Source organism: Molothrus aeneus, chromosome 3 (assembly GCF_037042795.1).
Source record: "Molothrus aeneus isolate 106 chromosome 3, BPBGC_Maene_1.0, whole genome shotgun sequence".
Taxonomy (NCBI): domain Eukaryota; kingdom Metazoa; phylum Chordata; class Aves; order Passeriformes; family Icteridae; genus Molothrus; species Molothrus aeneus.
Window position 1 is genome coordinate 43,928,339 of NC_089648.1, and position 22,248 is coordinate 43,950,586.

At 33.7% G+C, this 22,248-nt stretch overlaps 1 protein-coding gene across 1 annotated transcript in view; it reads left to right on the forward strand.

The window, feature by feature from the left end:
• RYR2 (ryanodine receptor 2) overlaps positions 1-22,248 on the forward strand; it is a 384,696-nt gene that overhangs the window by 326,244 nt on the left and 36,204 nt on the right. Inside the window, exons 76-84 of the mRNA XM_066546800.1 lie at positions 2,776-2,879; positions 3,422-3,473; positions 3,607-3,660; positions 5,279-5,302; positions 11,278-11,377; positions 12,267-12,346; positions 13,544-13,620; positions 15,052-15,125; positions 16,897-16,914. Of these exons, the coding sequence (XP_066402897.1) occupies positions 2,776-2,879; positions 3,422-3,473; positions 3,607-3,660; positions 5,279-5,302; positions 11,278-11,377; positions 12,267-12,346; positions 13,544-13,620; positions 15,052-15,125; positions 16,897-16,914 (583 nt within the window). The remainder of the gene's footprint in view (positions 1-2,775; positions 2,880-3,421; positions 3,474-3,606; positions 3,661-5,278; positions 5,303-11,277; positions 11,378-12,266; positions 12,347-13,543; positions 13,621-15,051; positions 15,126-16,896; positions 16,915-22,248) is intronic.

Here is a 22,248-nt window from a genome sequence, read left to right on the forward strand (position 1 = left end):
AAACTCCATCTGTCTTTTAAATAAATTTGCATCACATTCTTGCTGCCTTAGAGCACTCACTCACAGAAGTGTGAGAGTTTGAGTTTCAGCTTTGTGGATCTGACACAGGATGTTTTGTAGACGTCATGAAAGATGTGTTTGTGTTGCTGGTGAAGTTTCCTCTTAGGGAAACTATACCCTGGTAGAGCAAGGAATTAAAAGTTTATTGAACTGTCAAGATGGAATCACAGCCTAGGCTAGGGTGGCAGAACTCATCTGGAAGGGGAGAAAGGGGGAGCCTTGGGCTCTCTGATGTATTCTTGAAGGGTTGTCTGAAGTTTCTGGACTGTTCACATATTAAATGGAAAATTAATTGATCCAGGACTCAGAAACCATAGGCTAGATCCCTGTCCTTTAACTCTCTCTAGTTAGTACATTACAATCTTTTATGCCATAGTGAGTTCTTTCTCAATACTGAGAACCTTGACCATTCTTTTCTGCTAAGTAAAAATTATTGGAAGGACCAAATACAGTCAAAGCTATTTTACTGCTGCCTTTGCCAGATCCTGGTGATTTATAGACTGGTGGTAAAAGCTTTTTCTGGGATTTGGGAATTAAGCATTTCCCTCACATAAAAGCAGAGAACTGAATTTACACTTGCAGTTTTTCTCCCTGAATCTTCTCTCCTTAAGTCTGTTATACAAAAGTGAATCTTCTTCTTCCACTTATGAAGTTAAGGGATAAAAGAATTCACTTGTGCTCTTTTTGAGGAGTTTAATTGTGCTGATTCTTAATTCTGATTCAACATATCAATCCTCTGAGGCAACTAGATTTTTATGTTTGATGTTAATATCATAAGGTATTCAGCACTTTTTATTAATTGTAAAAATCCTTCCGCTTAAATAAATAGGATATATGAACACTTAAGCTTATTTGACATAATTGTTGGTGGATGTTATTTGACATAATAAATTGTAAGAACAATCTGTTTAATAGAAATTTAGATTATATAAAATATTAATAATACAATTAAATTATATAAAATAATATTTTTTAAGTCTTCAAGATTTAGAAACGGCAGCCAAAACTTACCCAACCTATTTGTTTTACCCTCTTATGTTACATTCAGGTAAAGCTTTTTGTTTTACACTTAAATAATTATAGGGCAAATGTCTCAAGACGATGAATATTAAGCATACTTTTTTGCCAGAAATGCCAGAAAATCACTGATTCTAGTGTTCATGCTTAATAATGTGTTCTCCTTCACTCAGTCATTGGTGAATTTGATCCTCCATTTAATTTCCATAAATCTATGTAAACTAGTAACACATTAACACAACTTCTGCCCTTTTGTTTCATCAGTTTTTAAAGCATTAAGGAGATATCCTGGTTGATAACATTATGAAGTACAGAATACTGCCAGTTAATTAAAGAGAAGGTCAGCGTTCTAAGTGAGATTGAAATAAAGAGCAGGGGAAGACATCCATAATTGTTCTGGTCTTGTTATTGATACTGTAAATATTATCACATACTGAAAAATGTGAAATGAACCTTGTATGGCCATCATAGAATGGCATGTGGAACAACCATTTTGCATAGGCATCAGCTGAAGGGAATTCTCAGCTGCAGCCAGTCATGTTTGGTACAGCTGCATGAGAAAGGTGGACTTCACAGGCCCATAGAAATAGTAGTATTCATAGAAAGCTATAAGCATTCCCACAGGAATCTCTCTGGCATGCAAAATTTGTTTTCTTAATAGACAACAATCCATTTTCCTCGTATCTCTGAAGTGGCCAACCCATCCTTATTGCTTAACAGATAACATATGGTGATATAATAATGTATTACTCATCCTGTCTTATCAATGCATGGAATTCTTTTTATCTGTATTTTGGAGTATAGTGCTAGATGAAAACAAGGGCAAAGAGTGGGCATATTTTATTCAACCAATTTTCTTTGAGATTCTATATTCTTCATAGAAAAAAGTGTCTGGATGAAGCAATTTTTTTAATAACTTGATAGGCAAAAGTTGCTTTCTGAAAATGTCTTTTGGCAAACATTAAGAAGTCAGAGATTTGTATAGATGCTTTTCAGAACACTCCTTTTGTTGTTGTCATTCTAGTATTTAGGACCACATTTTCTTTCAAAGAAAGCCAACTGAAGCTGCCTAAAACTGAAAAAAAAAATAACCACATGAAAAAAGAACCCTCTTTATGCATTTATATTTATTATTGAATGATATCTGATATTTTTTGTACATTATTGATTGTACATGTCCTAAAATTCTACATCCTGCCAACATTAGTATTGTTGGTAGACTGGAGCTGTCTAAAACTGTCGGTAAGCTTCAGGTTTGGATTTCTTCTCCCTCAAAGTTTCTCAGAGTTTCTCAGTGAACATTATACCTAGCATAGACTTGAAACAGGATTCTCATTTTTATCTGATGAAGCTTGTTAACATAGCAACAGACAGTATAATAATAAATGATGGCATGTGGTTACCACTAGTTCTGGATAACAGTAAGACTGAAGTTGTTTTCTGAATCTAGGGAAGAGAGTTGATTTTTATGAGAAGAAATCCAAAGCTTTGCAAGGGACATCATCTTTGTAAGTCTTCATGGTCATAAACACAGTTGGGGTTCAATTTTGTCATACTTTGCTTGGAAGTTGCTTCCTCCTGGTTGTTCAAATCAAAATTACCTATGTTAATATTAAATGTTTAGAAAATTGCACAGAGTGAAACATTTTTCACTATAGAGAATTAAATATATTTTTAAATTATTTTTTTTCCCTAAAGAAACCTGGAGAGGAACCACCAGAAGAAGATGAAAGCCTTAAAAGAGTTGATCCTTTACATCAGCTAATTCTGCTATTCAGTCGAACAGCCTTGACTGAAAAATGGTAGGGATGGTGTGAGACACTTCAGAGTGTATGTAGATTTTCAGATTACTCCTGTATTTGGAGTCATATATGTCTCTTTTCAAGTGAGATTGCATAAGCTAGGCCAAACTGTGTGTATGAACATACGGTGAGTTTGAGTTACACTCAAACCTCTTTAGCTTGTGGTATGTAAAGAGATTTTAATATGACTTTTTCCACAGCTATGAATACTGTGTTCAGGGCTCACTACTCCTCTGTCTTCTATGTTCCCTATTGACAGTTACATTCTGAATATGAAATACATTCCAAGTATAATTAAAAATTAACTATATTCACTTTACTGGAAGGTGTTTATGAATTAATGAGTACTGTATTTGTAGCTGGCTATACTTTTCTATTTGTATAAATTAATAAAGTCTTCATTTTCCAAAAAAACTTTAGTAATTATTTATGAGCATAGAAGTTATTTTAAAATATTTTTAAGATGTTTAAAAATATTTTGGCACTTCAGTTCTACTGTAAATAATCTTCCTCATTTTACCTTTCCTCTGTCTGTTAACCAGCAAACTGGAAGAAGATTTCCTGTATATGGCTTATGCTGACATTATGGCAAAGGTAACTTGTTTGATACCTATTGCTTATTTTGTGTTTTAATTAAGTTAGTTTAGAAGATCAAGATAATTAATTTGTAAAGTGTTATCTGTAAATTGTGAGTTATCAGCAATGTTTTCTTTCTACATGGTATCAGAGTTGCCATGATGAAGAAGATGATGATGGTGAAGAAGAAGTGAAGAGTTTTGAAGTAAGATTATACTTGTTTTGTTTTTCTTGTCATGTTAGACATTATTTCATAGCTTCCAGCTGACATTTATGTTTTTTGGTTCATGGCTTACTGCAGCTTATTATGCCAGTGAACTGCATGTCACAAGCTGGATATGGCAGATATAAGTCCCCAGATTAATATTAGTGAAATAAAAACATGCACAGTATTACATACGATTAAATAAAGAATAATTTGTAGATCTTACGCATTTATCTCATTTAAATTTAACTTTTTAGTTAGGTATTACAGATAGTAACTTAGTCTAAAAGTCTGATAATAACAGACTGAATCTTTTAAATTATTCTGCCCTACTATTAGTTCACGTTTTTAAAATACCATAATACTACGTTTTGCCGTAGTCATTTACATTTAGTACCTATAATTCATCCAGTAGTTTTATGTTCATATATGTGTTAGTGCTTCTTAATAAAATGTGGTGAACTTCTGTTCATTGGTACTGTTAAGAATTTTTGCTTGTGTTGACAATAGGAGCTTTATATTTATTACTGTTTAATGTTGAGTTTTTAGTGATCATCACTGTTTAAGGATATAGACATGAGTTAATTACAAGTGTAAGAGATGAGTCCTTGTCCTGTGTTTGCTCTGGGATCTGTCTCTTTTTCCATTAATAAAAAGAAATTTGTCTCTATTGAGGGGCACGGAGGGAATTAGCTCTTAAATATTTTTAATATTTTAATGTGTTTTGGCATATTACAATTCTGACATTAAAAGGTGTCTCTTGTGTCTTTCAAATCAATTAGTATTTACATTTCATATCTCTACTAAAACACAGAAACATGAAATAAATACTTTTATTATTTTTTTTTAATTCTAACTATAAGGATTGATTTGCTGTAAAACTATCTGTGCTGTTCTGATTATTGAGGAGTGGTTTGGGTCATTTTTACTTTTACTCCATTGTTTTATGGACATAGAATGTTCTGTATGTTTTCTATATGATGCTACATGATATAGCACTGAATTATTTAAGTACATATTCCCTATTTGACTGTATAAAGAAATCAGAAAGAATATAAATACTAAATTCTTTTCAATCACTCAGAAGTCCAGTTGAGTTACAAGTAATATCCTCAAAATATAAAGTTTTGTTTCTGGGTAAATATCTCATTATGAACCCAAATTTCAGCGTGTTTTTCTGAATTTTTTTTCTTTTCCCCTGGGAATGCAGTATATGATATACCATTGACAGAGACTATTCATTCCTATAGGGTCTTAGCAGTTAGCCTCTACATGCCTGTTAGATATCAAAAGTCTCATGCTTATAGATATGAAAATTTTTAAATAGGAAGTCATTGAGGTGTATGAAAAATCTATCAGTAAGAATTTTTTTAGTGCTCCTTACGTAAATTGTAACGGGTTCTTTGTTTAGCGTTCAATTTTTTTGTCTTGAGAGAAGATCCTATTCATTTGTTTCTCTTTATTATTTTTCCTGTAGCTGTGAAACTTATGTTTAAATAATGTGTTTGTATGTTCAAAAGACAATTTTGTGTATGTATTTGGTCAGTCACCTGCAGAAAAAAATTTGGACTTCTTTTTCTTATTACTATTTCGCTTCTTGTCCTTGCCCTTCCTTAAGGTGACAGGATCACAACGCAGCAAGGTAAAACAAAAAAAATATGTGTGTATTTGTCTGGGTCTAATTTTGTGATTTTTTCAGGCCCACCATCTTGGATAAGTTCAACTAAGGGGTCTTGATATAATTTTTAACATTTCAGTTTCAGCATGACATCTCTACCAAACCCTTTTTGTGCGCAAGCTCTTTAAAGATTTCAGGAATTACTTATGCAGAATATGCCGTGTAAAATTGTGATACTGTTTTGGGGAAAACAGAGTGTTGTTTGGCTTGTTCATGTTGTTTTGCTGTTCATGCCTTTTGTGCATCAGTTATGTTTCTGGTTTTAACTTAATTTTAATTAGTAAAACAACTTATGTGGTTATCAAGGGAAAGTTGAACTTTTCTTCTGTATCTTAGCAGAGACGTGTTTCTGATGTAGTGGTAGAATTCTGTTTCCAATATTTGTCACAGAGAGAGCATCAATCATAGTTCATGTCTGATTTAGATCCTTTGGAACTGAGTTCTCAGCCTTCCACATTATAGTTTTTGACAGAAACTCCTTAGATACTCCTTACCTTAAATGATTCGTAGTTCTATGTTTTCTCTAAGAACATAGAAGCAATAGCTCTGAAACTTCATTGTTAATTTTTTTATTGGCTCTGTTTCTTACTCAGCCTTTTGTGTGTCATCGTGACACACCATTTGTTTCTGAAAGGTGTTCCATGGCTATGTAGCTGACTACTTGCCTGCTTCATGCAGGTCAGTTCCCACTGTTGACTCAGGCCACTTGCTGGTGGTGCTGCAAGGCTGATATTCTGGGAGAAGGTATGGTGTGTAGAGTAGCTAGTTTTTGGTTCTGAGGTGGTTAAATATAGTTATTTGTTCTGTGGTTAATGACAGCTAGAGTAAGTAAAGATGACTTGCTTGAGATTTGAAATGCACAGATTTAGCTAATGGCCAGACTTCAGTCAGTAACTTCAAATTTCATTTCCTATGGCAATTGTAACCTTCTCCATGGAAAGGAGGAAGGGGATTTTGGTATTTTGTTTGCTAGCCTTCTATTAACATTCAGACCACAAAAGAAAGAGGTTCCCCGGCATCTGTGGGGAGAGATGATGTATTTCAGGATCAGCTTTACTCTTACACCTCCAAAAATTTGCACAGGTCTGTTCCATCTTCATATGATAAAGGCGTTATTCTGGAAGATGAATGTGGTCACAAAAATTTATTTAAAAGGTATTGTAATTATTTTGAACAAAGTGCATATCAAAAACCCCAAAGGAAATATATAAGGAATCTAATAATATAATTTCTTCTTTTTTCATTCCAATAATTCAGCTATTCAAATGCTACATATCTATCACTCTAATTACCTTGTTACCACTAAATCTTATATGCTCCATAAAAAATTTTTTCTTGCTGACTGTGAAGTATTTTAAAAGGGAAAAAAAGCACAACAAGAAATAACCTTTGCTTTCTTCATACATGGCATCATACAGTTGTGCAGATGTGAAACTGTACATACCAGATGCGTGTGTATTTGTGTGTGAATTTGTGTGTTTCTTTCTGTCTAGTGATCAAACGTCAATGTTGAAGGCAGTTCTTTTATTCTATCCTGTGTATCCATGTGAAAAGTGTGACTGTTCAGTTTGTTTGGGGCTAAAAGTCTACTGCTCCTCTAGACTTTAAAAATGTGTGGTGTTGGAAGTCTTGGATCCTTTTGCACTCAGAGCAATAGAGATATTTGGGCAAGCTTAGAATGTGATGAAAATGCTGAGTGTATTTTATTGACAATTCTGTTGCTCATATCTCATGCAGGGTAGTCTTACTTTTGTACAATTAATTTGAATTGGGTTAATAGTGTGAACAATAGAAGTGACAATAATGTTCTCTGTATGTTAGTATGCTCCTGTCAATGTTTACCTGCTAGTATTTGCTTTTAGTTATTACAGATGTCTTTGCCCCTTCCCCTTTGCCTCTAAGTTAACTTTATGTCTTGTTGAACAGATGCTCAATTGAGCAACCTGTAAAGTTGGTGTCACTGTCTCCTTTGATTCCATCTGATAAGAAATTCTTTTAAATCTAACTGTTTCACTAGATAAATGCAAATAATTTTCTGCATTTGAGTCACTCCTACATATTAATGTGCACTAAATACTTGTAGGATGGTAATTCAAAGAAGGAATCAAAATTTAGCTCTTATTTTTAAACTCATTTGTATTAAATTGATTTAAATTGACTCTTCACAGGAAGAAAAGAAATTGAGGAAATAGAGCTTCCTATGTCAGTTCTTTTCATTCCTGTTACTGGTAGCAACTTTTTTAGTAGACTTCTTTATTCACAAATTTTTTGACAAAATGATACATTGTGCTGTCACTTTCCTCAGACAAAAATTTTCATGTTTCTTTACATACAAATAAGGTCCAGCCCTTTGAAGATGGTCACCTGTATCTCTTACTATCACAAATCCTGAATAAACCACTGAGTGTCCATATGCCACATTTTTACAATAAGTAGCTATTTATTCTGTTAATTAAGATCAGACTCCATATTCAATTTATCAATTCTAAGAAGGTAAACATTCAAATAACTATGTAAAAATGTGGTTTTCATCAGTTTTCCCTACATGTAATGGATTGTATGGAACCTAATATATGGTTTCACTCCTATGCTACAGAATACGTTATTTATTAATAGAATAGTTTGGGTTGGAAAGGACCTTTAAAGGTCCTTGAGTCCAAACCCTCACAACAAGCGGTGATACTTCAATGATGAACTCCAAAAGAGGGATTTAGGAAAAAAATCATATTTTTTTATAGAGCAGAAACCAGCATATATTGAACTTAAAGGATTGAAGTGTTTACAAAGATGTATATATAAAAAGGTACAGAAGTATTATGCATGAGTACTTGATATTTTAATTACATAGCTTATACTTATGCATGACTAAAATTGAAATGAACAGATGTTTTGCCAGTGTAAGTCCTGCATAATAGGATTTGTTTTCTAGACTAAGCAGAAGTCTTGAAAAAATATGAAGACAATTCAAAGGAGAAGCATTCATCTTCTAATAGCTGAGTTGAAAGCAATTCCTGTTCTTTATATAATTTTTTTTATTTTCTTAAACTTAATTTCAGGATTTCATGTTAAAAAAAAAGCTCTGTAAAAGTAGGATCTTATGCCAGCGGTCTGTATTTTGGAGCTTAGTGGTGGCAGCAAACAAACCTCTCCATATGTCCTAGCTCAAAGGGAGACTCCAATAATCAGTCTCTGTATGAATTACAAGAAAGTTTAAGAATTTCAGTTGTCAACTGAAATTCTTTTTCAGTTAAAGTTTCTTTTTAGTTTTAGCAAGTTTGTTGTCTACAAATACAAACTAAAATTTGTGGTTTTGCCTGATTTATTTTGGAGTATGATTGCTCATAATGATTTAAACCCCAAAAAACAGAATGAAGTAGAAAATATTTGGACCTCTACTTTCAAAGAATATGATTCAGATGTTTCCTTGGTTTGGTAGAATGCTGGAAAAAGTCTATAATACACATGTATGTACATTTATAAGTGATCAACTTTTTCCTATATGAGTGGAAATCATCCAAGATGAAATAGATTTGTTCCTCATTGAGGATTGGGGTTTGGGGTATGTTTCTTCTGTGTTTTTGTTGGTTGGTTGTTTTTTCTGTTTTTTGTTTTTTGTTTTTTGTTTTTTTTTTAATTCTCTTCAGTTATTTTAAGTTTATTTAGTTTTTAATTAAGTTTCATGTAGTGAAGTATTTTTGCTATTGTTGTAATGGCTTGGTGAATGACAGAAAGCTCAAATCATTGGCTAATTAGTTTGGTCGTTTCTTGACTTCAACTGGCTAGCAAGTGGATAAAGTGCAAAAAGCTGAAACTGGTAGCACAGATAACAGCGTAAACAGTAAGCACATCTTAGAGAAATGGGGATAACCTTATTAATTTAGTATGCTTTGTAGGCAATGGGTGGCCCTCTTCATGTAAGTGCTACCATCACATATATATTTATATATATGTATTGAGCTGGCAGGGAGAAAGCAACAGTGAAAATGCATTGTGAAGCCGAAGAAGGAACCATGATCTTTATGGGTTATCATCAAAGAATGGTTGCTTCTAAGAGAAATGCTTGTGGTGTTTTTGTTCGTGAATTGGTTTGGTTTTTGTTTTCTTTTTTGTTCTGTTTTGTTACTAATATCCTACACATCTTGATTTCCATGGGAAATGCCACTTTTCTCATGCTAAGCTGTTTGGCAATGCCTCTTTCTACTGTTCTTCTATACTGCCATTGCAAGAAGTTAGTCTGTAGATTATGCAGATTCATCCTCACTGTAAGCATTCTTGTAAATATTTGATATTCTTATAAAAAATGTTGCACAGTGAAAGTAGTATAGCTGGTGTTAGGCTTGCGAATAGAAAATTTTGCAATGAAAGAAGGATGAAAAGGTGTTGGGTCTAAAACTAAAAGTATCTAGAAATAGGAAATCGTTTTTAAGAAAGGAAAGGCTGATCAACTTTCAGTGGCTTCTGAAGCAATTGAAAATATTTTATTGTAGCTATACTGAACCTGTGATGTCATGGTTTTCTGGTAGTTTGTGTGTGTGTGGTGTGTGTGTGCGCGTGCGTGTATGTTTCTGTTTTGTTTTTGTTGAACTCCCAGGAAGAGGTTTAAACATGAAGGCAAAACTTTCAAACCCTAGCATGGCTAAATACAAAGCAACGCTGCCATTTTTTTTTCCTTTTTGTGCCTCCATCTAGATCTGTCACATAATTTAAAGCAAAAAGAAAGATACAATTTAACCACAGGAGAGCTAATAGTGTGAAAAAAAAAACCCTGATGAATTTTGTTTCCGCAGCACGATATTATCAAAGATTTAAGAAACAAATTTGCCAGCCTCGGCGAGAACTCTCTGGTAACAGCATAAATGTCTGTGTTGGTTTGCTTTTGAGTTAAAGGTTTCTTTTTCATTCATTTGAACATATTTCTCTTTTTTACCTCTTCTTTTTTAATTTATTACTCATATCCTCTATTTAGCAAGCCTTCATTTTTTAAACCTCTTCCATCTTCCAATGTATTTTTTCCGTAACTTGGATGGAAAGTTTATGGCAGCAAAGCTGTCATTCTGGCTACTTCTGCTGCAGCTGTTCCTGCTTCTAGGTCATACATGTTTTGGGCGTTGTGTTTTTGGACATGATACTAACTGATTGTGTCATGTTCCTTTTGAGTAAGCTTTTTACCACGCCATCTGATGGACTCACTGTCATAGGGCTCTATGCAACTTCCATTTTGCAACTTATACTGCTTAGTCATCCTCAATTCTCCAGCAAACTTCAATTAATGTGATGAAAGTTGAAACTCTTCTGGAATTAACTGTGCCTTTATGTTTGCTCTTTATGCTCGTTATGTTTTCGGTAGTAGTTTAAATTACAAAAAAGAAACTTCACCATTGCTCAAGCAACGCCATGCAGTATTGTTTGTTGCCGCTAGAGAATACAAAATATAAAAGCACAGTGTATTCTATCAAATATTCTGTAAGTAGGGGGGCAATCTATATTGTAATATAATGATATGTTTTGAAAAAAATTCTGAGATGTTTCTTTTACTCTGGTATTCAGCAACGACTTACAACTCAAGAGTCACATACTGAGCAGTATGAAGTTATGGTCACACTATGGAAGATTATTAAGAGTATGAACTGTTGCACAAAAACACAGCGCAAAAGTGCAAGTTTGATACATGCAGTATATATCATGAACATGGGCTTTGAACTAACCTAATGATTCACAATTGAGATGACTCTTTCCAGAGAAACTGCTAAAAGCATAATCAAGAAAAATACCAAGTGGAGATTATTACTTGAACCTGTTAATTATTTGTCCAATAGCCTTGTATGTATTAATGGTTCATGATGTTGCCATAGAGCCCATATACTAAGAGAAAACCAAGAACCTTTGGAGGATTGATAGTAACTCAAATCTCATGTTAAATGACCGGAATTTTTATTCAGGAAAAAGAAATGGAAAAGCAAAAACTTCTGTATCAACAAGCCAGACTGCATGATCGGGGTGCTGCTGAGATGGTTCTGCAGACAATCAGTGCAAGTAAAGGTAAGGTTTTGGTGTGTAGATTAAATTTTAAACCTTATTTCTAGTAAACTTTGAAGTGATTTTATTTCTTATTGAGCACAACATGCACATGTTTGGCGCTAAGATTCCCTTTCAAAATTAACTTGAAATTTCAAAATTTTTGACAGCTAATCCAGAAAAGTATAATGAATGATTTTCATGCGATTATTGTTTCTTTTGTAGTTTTAATTAATTATTCTAGTGCTAATTTTGAGGATGTGTGAATTACTTCATAGCTTTAGCAGCACTGAATGACAAAATGACCCTTAAATTCTGGAATGTGTACAGTTCTGAAGTAGGTGTGGACTTAAGTTCTTTTGTTATTTCCCATTTGTCAAATAACTGCTTTATTGGTGTACTTTGATAAAACATTTCAGAACTTTAAATGATGATTTTTTTACCCTTAGAAACCATCTTATTCTAAGGTTTTATGCTTTCATTTTTTTCTTTTGTGATTTGTTTCCACAATAGTGATGTTTTAAAACCTCCTGATTACAAATTTTGTTTATGTAGTTAAATGCTTGGGTCACTGTCATTTTCTGAATAAACCAGAAGGAAACATCCAGATTTTCATGCAGCGGGGACATACTGTTAATTTTGAAAGCTAGCTTATCATTGTGAGCCCACCCTTAAATCAACTGTTTGATGCTCTAGTGATTGAAACATGATTTATATTCACTGAACTTAGTTATTCCTGCCTTATATATTGCTTCTTCTGTGTACTTTGTATGCATTACACTATGTCTGTAGGCACTCATGAAGAAATTAAGGAAAAATAGGTCAGTTTTACATTTCATTGAATGGATAAAATAATTACTAAAACATTATTATTTTTTATATGATCCAAAAATATATTTTATAATATTTTAAGGTGAGATGGGGCCAATGGTTGCAGCAACCCTAAAGCTAGGAATTGCAATCCTGAATGGAGGAAATTCTACTGTTCAGCAGGTAAGGTACTAGTTTCTTCTACCCATTCTAGCCAGTATAGGTCTTTATACCATGGTCATTATTGCTGTAGTAGCAAATTATGTAGTGTGACTGTCACACACTGTTTATCCTCTTACTCCTGTTTGCAGCACAAAATCGTATACAAAAGTAGCTTGTTTGATGGGTATTTATTATTTGTTTACATGGCTAAAAGATTTGTTTTGCACTTCAGGTGAAAGGCAGAAATTTTATGTTATATCATTTACTTCTGTAGGAATTCTTAGTGAAGGAGGGCTTTCTTGGGAGATTGCCATTGTCCTATAGCCTATAGAGCAAAATTGCTGACCCCAGTCTTCACGAACTTCACAACTTCAGAAGTCCTTAGCTTGTGCAATGAGACTCTTGCTGATAAAAGCAGAGAAAATCCTGAAGAACTAATCCATTGTAAGATAATTTGGTTTCCAGTGGACGAGTCTGATATGTTAAAAGAATCCTGCATTGTTGAAGTGAAGAGGCTGATATAGGGTACGTTCAGGGTTCTGTACTAGCTGAAGATTCCTATGTTGAGAAGGGTTTATAACTGCCATTATTAAATTATTGCAGTGCAGTTTAAAGTATGCAGACAACTGGGAGCAGTTAAGGTCCCAAGTGAAGCTGGTGAATGCAACCAAAATAATGTTCTTTTCAGGGGCTATCATTGTTAGGAACTGACATGAAAGACTACAAGTAGTGTAGAAATTATTTGCTTGAGCCACTGCCAGTTCTTTGTGATGTCATAATATTAAATTGGAAAATCATGAAATTTCAAATCCTACCATCTATTTTTAAAAATCATTTGGTAAAGACTTAATGAATCAAAATGCAGGAAACAATTCATATTTTTAGATTGGTAGCAATGCTGCTAGTCAAAATTAGATTGTTAAAACATCAAAGCATCAGTAGTACAGTTAGAATTCTTGGTTTTTTTAGTTGTCTCATGTATACCTGTTTCTTCTGGTGTATGCTCAACTTTTCAATTTTCCTTTGGATCCTAAGATCAGAAATGTTGCTTTTGGTTTTGATATCTATTTTTTTTCTCTGCAAGGGTCTTTAATATTAGAGATATTTCCAAACACCAGCATCACTAATAGTATTGAATACATATAGTCTTAAGTTACCTAGGTTATTATTATAATAGGAATATTAACTCTCTGTGTAAATTATTTGTGCTTGCTGCAGAAAATGCTTGACTACCTCAAGGATAAAAAGGATGTGGGGTTCTTTCAGAGCCTTGCTGGTCTTATGCAGTCCTGTAGGTAAGAAAGTATCAACTTGAAAAATTTATTATTTTGCATGTATGTTTTATTCTATGGGATTTATAGTTCTGGAATGATCCTCTACATAGTCCTTGCAAACAGCACTAGGGGTTTATAAAGAGCTAGATTTGGGTTAAAGGACAGGATGATGCTCGTGGTGGAAAAATCTTGGTGATATGGATCTGCCTTTGTAAGAAAGCTCTTTCCAAAAATATTTACAGAATTTGAGTCTACCTGAGATGTGGCAGAAAACAACTCCAGAGTTAGGAGCATTCCTCAGAGGCAAATCCTTAACTCTGGAGGCATCCAGTAATCCTGCAGAGATCAGGTTGATGATCAATGTTAAGTAAACACAAAAGATTTTGGGAAACCCCAGGTTTTCTATAACTAATTCTAATTGTTAGAATTAGTCATAAGACTTCTTAGAAGTCAGAAAAAGTAATGAAATATCTAATTTCATATTAAATTGATGAATTTTAATAAATTGAGGTGATGAATTTTAATAAATTGAGGTGATACTATGACTTTTTTGTTCATTCAGGTTTATTTATTATTTATATTCATTCTATATATAAATGTATGTGTTTAAATGTTTTTTACATAATTTCTAAGAATAAACCATATCAGTAAATGATGTATTAGTGAACATGAAACACAGGACTAAAAGGGGCTCCCTGGATCAGGTGATTCAGTCTTGTTATGTCCAGGGTATCATGTTATGTATTCTTTTTTCTTAATTATGTATTCTTTTTTCTTAATGCTATCTGTGGCCAAGTTTCATTTTGAAATAAGTGAGGTTTCTTGCCAGCAGAGGTTCTGTCATAGTTCTGTGTTAATCTAACTTTTATAACCATTTTTGCTTGTGAACAAAAGTTATCCCTGGCCAGCTGACATGCAAAGCCCTGAAAGGCAGAATCTAACAGGTTCACAAAAGAAATATGTCAGGTATTGTCCTTCCTTGAATCTGGTTAGTTGAATACATATTCCCTTTTGGCAGCTTCAGTTTTTCAGAATGTGGAAGGAGAGAAACACTAAATGAAACTAATAATAGCAGTTTCTAATAATGACAGTAATGGACCTTGCTGCTTGGTATGAATTGGGCTATAATACAAAATTAGTCAATAACTTGGCTTCCTTACAGCACCTAAAAATGAGTATGTGTATCCTAAATGCATACATTCCCCTTTTTTTTGGTCAGTCATACAGAGCTGAATTCTCTGGTCACATTCAGGGCAAAAGCAGGTTCAGGCTGTTGAGCTGAGATTTGTAGTCTCGTAACAGACATATGTATCAAGCCACTGAGATGTATCTTTTTCATACTAGTATGCTTGTAAATTTCAGTGAAATCACACATCCTTTTTAACTTCCACAAAATTAAATATTGCATTTATTTAATTAATCACAGGACAAATGTAATTTTTCTCACCGCAGTGTTCTTGACCTAAATGCATTTGAACGTCAGAACAAAGCAGAAGGCCTTGGCATGGTGACTGAAGAGGGATCAGGTACTATTGATTCAACAGAAATTATCCATGATCTTTTTGAAGTTTTGCAGAAGCAAGCTGAATTTGAAAGAACCCAGGGGAGGTTTAAGTTAGGCATAAGGAACAGGTTCTTCACCCAGAGGGTGTTTGGGCACTGGAACAGGCTGTCTGGGGAAGTGGTCACAGCACCGGCCTGGCAGAGTTCAAGCAGTGTTTGTGTGGACGATGCTCTAAGGCATATGGTGTGACTCTTGGGGTGTCCCATGTGGGGCTAGGATTTAGAATTTGAAGATGCTTATAGGTCTCTTCCAATTCAGGATCGTCTATGATTCTATGAACCTTGTAAATATATATCTAGAGGCTGGAACTAAAACAGATTTCCTAAAAGTGATTTATATTTAATTGACACACCTAAGCCAGCCCTTGTCAACAGTAAATCATTAGTATGTGTTGAGTTTCAAAATGGTCTCAGAGGACTCTTTCTCATCATTTTGAAGAAGTGAAGACATTACATGTAAAATTGAGAACATATTCCAGTTACGAACAGCAGTGTTTATGCATGTAAAACATTTCAGAAGTCCCCATCCAGTTTCAGCATAGAATGAAATTAAAAATTCCCACCTGATTTCTTGAACTGAAAACCACACCACTTACTTAAGCCATAAATTAAATATAAGAGGTGGATGGAAATCTATCTGCTCTGTGGGAAAAAGTCTGGGAAAAGTTTTTTCTTTGAAATTTTTTTTTCTATTTGTCTTGGGGGAAATATTGCAAAATTTTCACTCTACTTTTGACTTTGAACCAATTTGGCTTTTTACTCTTGGTGTTGTTACTTCACTTGTCAATTTCTTTCTTCTACTACTCCTTTACTGTGATTGTCTGAGTACATTAAGTTCGTTCTTGCGTGCTTAATAGAGCTACCAAAGCACATTTTCTTCCCTTATATTCAGAATTTTTTACAGTGCATTTTTATGTTTAAATCCTACAGTGACCTAACCTTTTAACATGTTTTTATCTTAAAAGCAAGGTAAAAAAGCTTGACTGTATAATCCCTATTGCATTTGAGGGATCATAATTCATACCAGCAACACTGCATATCTCATTGTCCCTTGTGCCTGTAGGTCTTTTATGCGGCCTTTTTCTTTAATATTCAACTGCTTAAATAATGATTTTTCACTAACTATTACATTTGCCTGAATGATTTCAAGGCCAGTCAAAAATTCTGCATCTCTAAAAGTGCTCTCACAGTTTAAATTATAGATTAAATCTTTCTAGACTTACATGAATGATAAAAAAGCAAACCCATGTGGATAAAATTTGGTTACAAGATGGTAAATCGAGCTATCTGACATATAATTTTCGGCCATTACTCTCATGTTTTACTGAAGATTATTCTGGACAACCTTTTGTTCTTTTGGACAACATTTCTACTAGTACATAACTAAACTTATTCAAAATGTTGGATTCTGAAATGGACTCTCAAGATACTGGCTCATTATTCTTTTGACCTCTGCCTCTGTTTCTAGAAATTACTGTTTTTGCATGCAAATATAAATATATCTTTAAATGCTGCATAATTGACTCTACTGATGTTAAGAGTATTTTTGTGCTTCCTCATTTGAGGGATTTTTTTTATTTTCTGTTTATTTGATGTTTCTCTTTTAGTGCAGAACTAATTTTGGCAAAACCAATACTAACTATATTTTGTATTTCCTAAAACAAATTCTCACCTTTTTTCTTTTTTTCTTGTTTCTTTTTCTTTGAACTAATTGTCCTGTCCTCCTTTCCTCAGTCATCACCCATGAGCGTGGTAATTATTAAAAACAACTGCCTATTCCTTATTTTCCCTGCTCTTAGCTTTGTGTCAGCATTGTACAGCTCCTGAATATCACTAGATTTTCCCCTGTAATACTGCTAAACTAGTGTGATTTTTCTGTTAATATTACAATTTTTCATCCTGAAATTCTTGGTTTACACATCCAAACTTCCCATTTTGGTCTTCCTCTCTTTCTCAGGATTTGCACAGTGACTGACACAGTAGATGTAAGAGCAACAAGCTTTTTTATACTTTTCTTTCCTGTTCTTTTTTTATTTGTTTTCATTTTATTGAACCCAATATTTGCAATGGATGAATGTTAAAAGGAAAAAATAGTAATATCTACATATACTAAGCCTTGTGCTTTAGTCCTCCTGTAGCCTTTTTGTTGTGTATTGAATGTGGCTTTATTGCTGCACTGGTTTGTGCAAGCACAGGAATCAGTGGTGGATCCAGTGAGGATTTGAGGGTGGATAGTGAGGAGAGGACTTGCCACTGGCTAGGTTTATCTAATGCAGTCAGGAGTTGATGATACAAGAAGGAGGTGGCGCATTGCTCATTTAGAGGAATCAATTCTGTTTACAGGTTTACTCTTCCTTATTCTGAAAGCTACTTGGTGTGTTATGGTTGCTATACCTCAAAATTTCCTTACTTCAAGTAAAAGAAGAGCTTTGTAGGAGCAGTTGCCATGAGATGTTCACCATGTGAAAAGAGAATTTAAAATACAAAATGTGTATACCAGTCAGCAGAAACAATGAACTCCAACACAGCAGATGTCTTTTCATTAGCCAAGTGTTGGCGAGGAGGATGATCTGGCATTTTATTTGTTTTCTCAGTGGAAATTTTCTGTTTGGCAACTTAACAAAATTCTCCGCAGGGATTAAGTTTTTTTTTTGGTTTTTTTCTTTGTTAGTGAGCAGTAGCAGTGTCAAGATACAGTAATCACTGCGTCAAAGATTACTTGGCACAAAGGGATAATATTTGCAAATACCATCTTTTCCTACATATTAATATCCAGCAACTGAAAATTCAAGACAAAAGAAAACCCAATCCAACCAAAAAATACTGTATTTTTCCCTTTCAGAGTTATATGTTCGTTGATAATATGCTACCTTCAAATAGTAATTTTTTTTTTTTTATATTATGAAGCACGCATTTTTCAGTTAATTGAACAGTAGTTTACATAAGAGCTGTAGAGGTACTGGTATTAATACCTGATAGCATTAAGAAAGCCAAGCCAGTGTGTCTGTGAGGAACTCCTGTAGTGAAGTTTCAAAGTATCCTAGATTTTATAGGATATCTGAGCTCTTATGTCTGCAATCCTGTAAATTACCATCTGTAAATACTACAAAGGAAGTACCAAAGATGAGAAAGATTTTTGCACTGGTTTTTATTAGTTTTGTTTTTTTGAGAATTATGCTTAGTCTATGAATATTTAATTAATCCTCAATTAAAAATAATTTTATTGATTCCCAAGGAAATTATGGGATGTAAAATGTGCATTTTTGCCTGTTTTTCATTTCGTCAGAATCGGCTGCAGAAGCACATTCATGAATAATTGTCATTGACTTTGCAACCTACAAGCCCCAAACTATTATTCCCAAAGTCAAAGAAAAACTGTTGAAATTTATGGGAATAAAGTCAACCTTTCCTCGTGTGCAGTTCTTGTTTCTGGTCCCATACCAACACTAGCAATAGATAGAAAGCCCTTTATTGAGTCAACATGGATGTGAAATTTATTGCTCTATTCCAATTGTTTCTTTGTGCTGTCCACATCGTAAGTGCCTTGTCCTGATATTCCTCTGACTGGTACTACCTTCCCTTTCCAAACCCTGGAACCCCCACTGGTAACAACATTGATGGTTCTTTAGCAAATGTGTTTCTTACTTGTTTTTGTGGTGTACTCAATGTTGTTTCTTCTGTATGTATTTTGTTTTGATTGTTCTGTTTCCTTTTCCAAAAAGGGGGGTTCAAAATCAAAGACATGTAGAAATACTTACTATTTTGCAATGTTTTTTCATTTAACACTCATACTCCTTGCCATTTCACTGTGAGTCACAAAAATCTTGAAAGTGCAATGTTTTTCTCTTTTGGAGAGCATTGTTTTACTTCTATGAAGTACAAAACTTAAGATGTTTGTTATGTTTACACTTAGATTATTTTAAATCTTTTCCCCCTTTATCAGGAAAGCTTTTTTTTAATGTTCAATTTTTTAATACTTTGTCATGTCTTTTTTTAATTTCTCTGTAAGTTCACAGAAGTCTTATTTTTATAAAATACAGTTTTAGAATGAGATAGTAGCTCTTAAAGGACTTTTACCAATCTGAAAGGTACATGTGATATAATAACTAGCTATACTGTGGGTTTTCACATCAGGGCTATTTTCAGCCATTAATAATGTGGAACTAATAAATATGCTTTTGACCTTCACCAACCTCATTACACCTAAAGCAGTTGCTTAGATTCTGTGTAATCCACTGTAGCCTGTATTGGAGAGGTGTTTTCCACCTTCATAAAACTGTATTTGAATCAGTGTTTGCATTTAGAAGGGGACATAAATAACTTATGAGAATTTCACTCACTGAGGAAACAAGTGTATTTCTTACTTGAATTAGATTGTTGAGATGTCAAAGGCATGCAGCATTCACAAGCCAACCCAGTACTGTCTGGATCTTGTGATAAGAATAAGTTCACTTCTTTATTATGGGGCAGATTTGATCTTAACAGGCATCATAAAAAAGTCCTGTTCACATTTGAAAGCTGTAAGTATTTTTATATTTCTGTAATATGTACCATCGAACCCATGTTTCTGAGTAGCAAAAGAAGCCAGATCTTTTCCACTGGCGATTTAAAAAAATAAAATCAAGAAAGAGGTAGAGAATCATTGAACTTTGACACATGCACTTTCAATGAAAAAAAACCCATGTATTTAATTTTTCATTGACTTTTATTTTTGTTTCCTACACATGATACCTCTGTTCCTGTATATCACAAACATAAACTGCCAATTTTGCAAAAGCTGCAGGCTTAAAGCCTTTGTGTGTACAGCCATCCCATTTACCTACAGCATGAGCAATGGCAGCATTTTAACATCTGAACAAATATTTGCCAGAATATATCCAATGTCAACAAAAATTAAAGAATGTTTTTTCATAACAACCTAAATAATTCTATATGTAGTGTGTATGTTTCTAAGTAAATTCTTTGCAAATCTTTGTATGAACTGGCATGAATTTGTGTGCACAGCAGCAAAGGTTGCTCTCCTGAATTTTATAGAAAGAAATGGATCTCCATTTCAGTTCTGTAGTTGCCAGTGAGGTACCACTTGTAGTCAGTAAGTACAATCTGAAAATGAAAATTCCTGACCATACCGACATTGGTTCTTGTCTGATTTTGATCAGATGTAAAAATTGTAAAGATGAAAATGTAAATCTTAGTGTGGCCGGGTGGTTTGAGATGGGCTTTTTTTGCTTCATTTTAAAATATGTAAAAATAGTTTTAAAAGTAACAGGCCTTTCAGCTTTTGTGCAATGCTGCACTTAACACCTTCTGCTTTTTAAGAATTTTGCAATAACTTGTGTTCAAGTTGTGATTTATTTACAGTAGAGATAATTAAAAGACACTTCCAGGCCCTTCCAATAATATGAATGGACTTTATTTAATAAAAATTCCCGAAGTCCGGTAATTGTACTAAAACACAGGATCTGTATAACATTTTAACTTAAGACTTGTTTTTCTTCTTGTTCTTGAATATTTTACTCCCTAAGAGCAAGAAATACAGGGGTCAAAAATATTAAACTGTAACTTATTCTGTAGTCTTATTCCTACAAATAGCTTTGATTCAGTGGTCCTTTAATACACAAGAAATAGATGATTGGGCCTTTCATGGGCTTGATTTTTCCAAGCAAGTTTCCTGATGAGTTATTTTATAAAGTCATTGCCATCTCAGCAGTCAAGCTACAAGCATTATGTGTGTGATAGAGGCTTCACCAATTATTTGGCTTTCTGTAATTCTTATTTTTGCACCTAGTTCAACAAAGCATGTGACCCCACATGTAACTTTAGGTGTGATAGGAGTTCAGTTATATTGAAAAGAAGGAAGTAACTAACCCTGAGAAATCTTCTCTACTATGGTATTTGGCCAGCAGCATATGAAACGCTCTTGCAGAACTGAATCTGCATGTAACATTAAATAATATTCTTCTAGGAGCCCAGCCCCCTCCTGCTTTTTATCTTCTTGGGCCTATATTGCATGTATATGTTCATCATCACCGACAGAAATAGTAATTTATTTTCCATTGTTTAATTAAATTAAAGGGCTTTCATTCTCCTGTGACTGAAAAACTGTGTGCCTGGTACTTATATTTTCAGTGCAGGAAAGTGTAATGGAATGTCATTGAAAGTATTTGACTCATTCTTAGAGAAACAATTGGGTATTTTTTGTGACTGCCCTGAGTACATGTCTAGAATTAGGAGGAAAAGCATTTTATCTTTCCCTATGGTACAAGAAATTATGTTGGCATATGCCTTAGGGGTATATAGCCTAAGTACCAAACTTTGTCTTGAGAGCAACAGAAGACTGTGAAATTATGTACTATAAAATACTCACATCAGTTTTCAAAATGCTTTTGATTTCTATTCTTAGTGTACTGAAGATTCTCACTTTAAAATTCACAGTCTGTGGACTGATAAGTCCATTAGCTTGAAATTATAATTGCTCATGACTTTATGTAAAGTTAAACTTCTGATCATGTCCATTTTTACTCCAAATTGCACTAAATGCTGTTTACATTTCAGCTAGCTAGTATGAAGAAAATTAACTTGATCATAGCCAAATCTAGCCCAAACAGTGATGATCTAATTATAATAACATAGTAATCTGTAAATGTGGATATTGTAATTAGAATTATCTACCAGTAGAACAGCATGGAAGTAATTGTTAATTTAACTAAGGTTTTTTTTTGTTTCGTTGGGTTTTTTTTGTTTGTTTGTTTTGGTTTTTTTTTAATTTTAATGTCTTTACTCACTTTTCTGGTCTCCTATTTACACACTAAAGGTCTTCTCTTAGTAGAGACTAAATTATATCCCCTCAAAGAAAAATTCTTTCAAACTGTTTTGCAGTTTGCTTACATTTTTATATCCCTCCTTTTTTTTCTTGTTTAAAAATAGTACTTGTTATATATTAAAAATATGTGTATTGTTAAATAGTAGAAGTTTTCGTGACTTCCACCTTTGCATACATAGTCAAAATACTTCCCCAGTGTTCTATATGGGAATTTTCTGACTTTTGATAGGTGGCTCTTACTGCTTTAACACCTATAGTGTTGT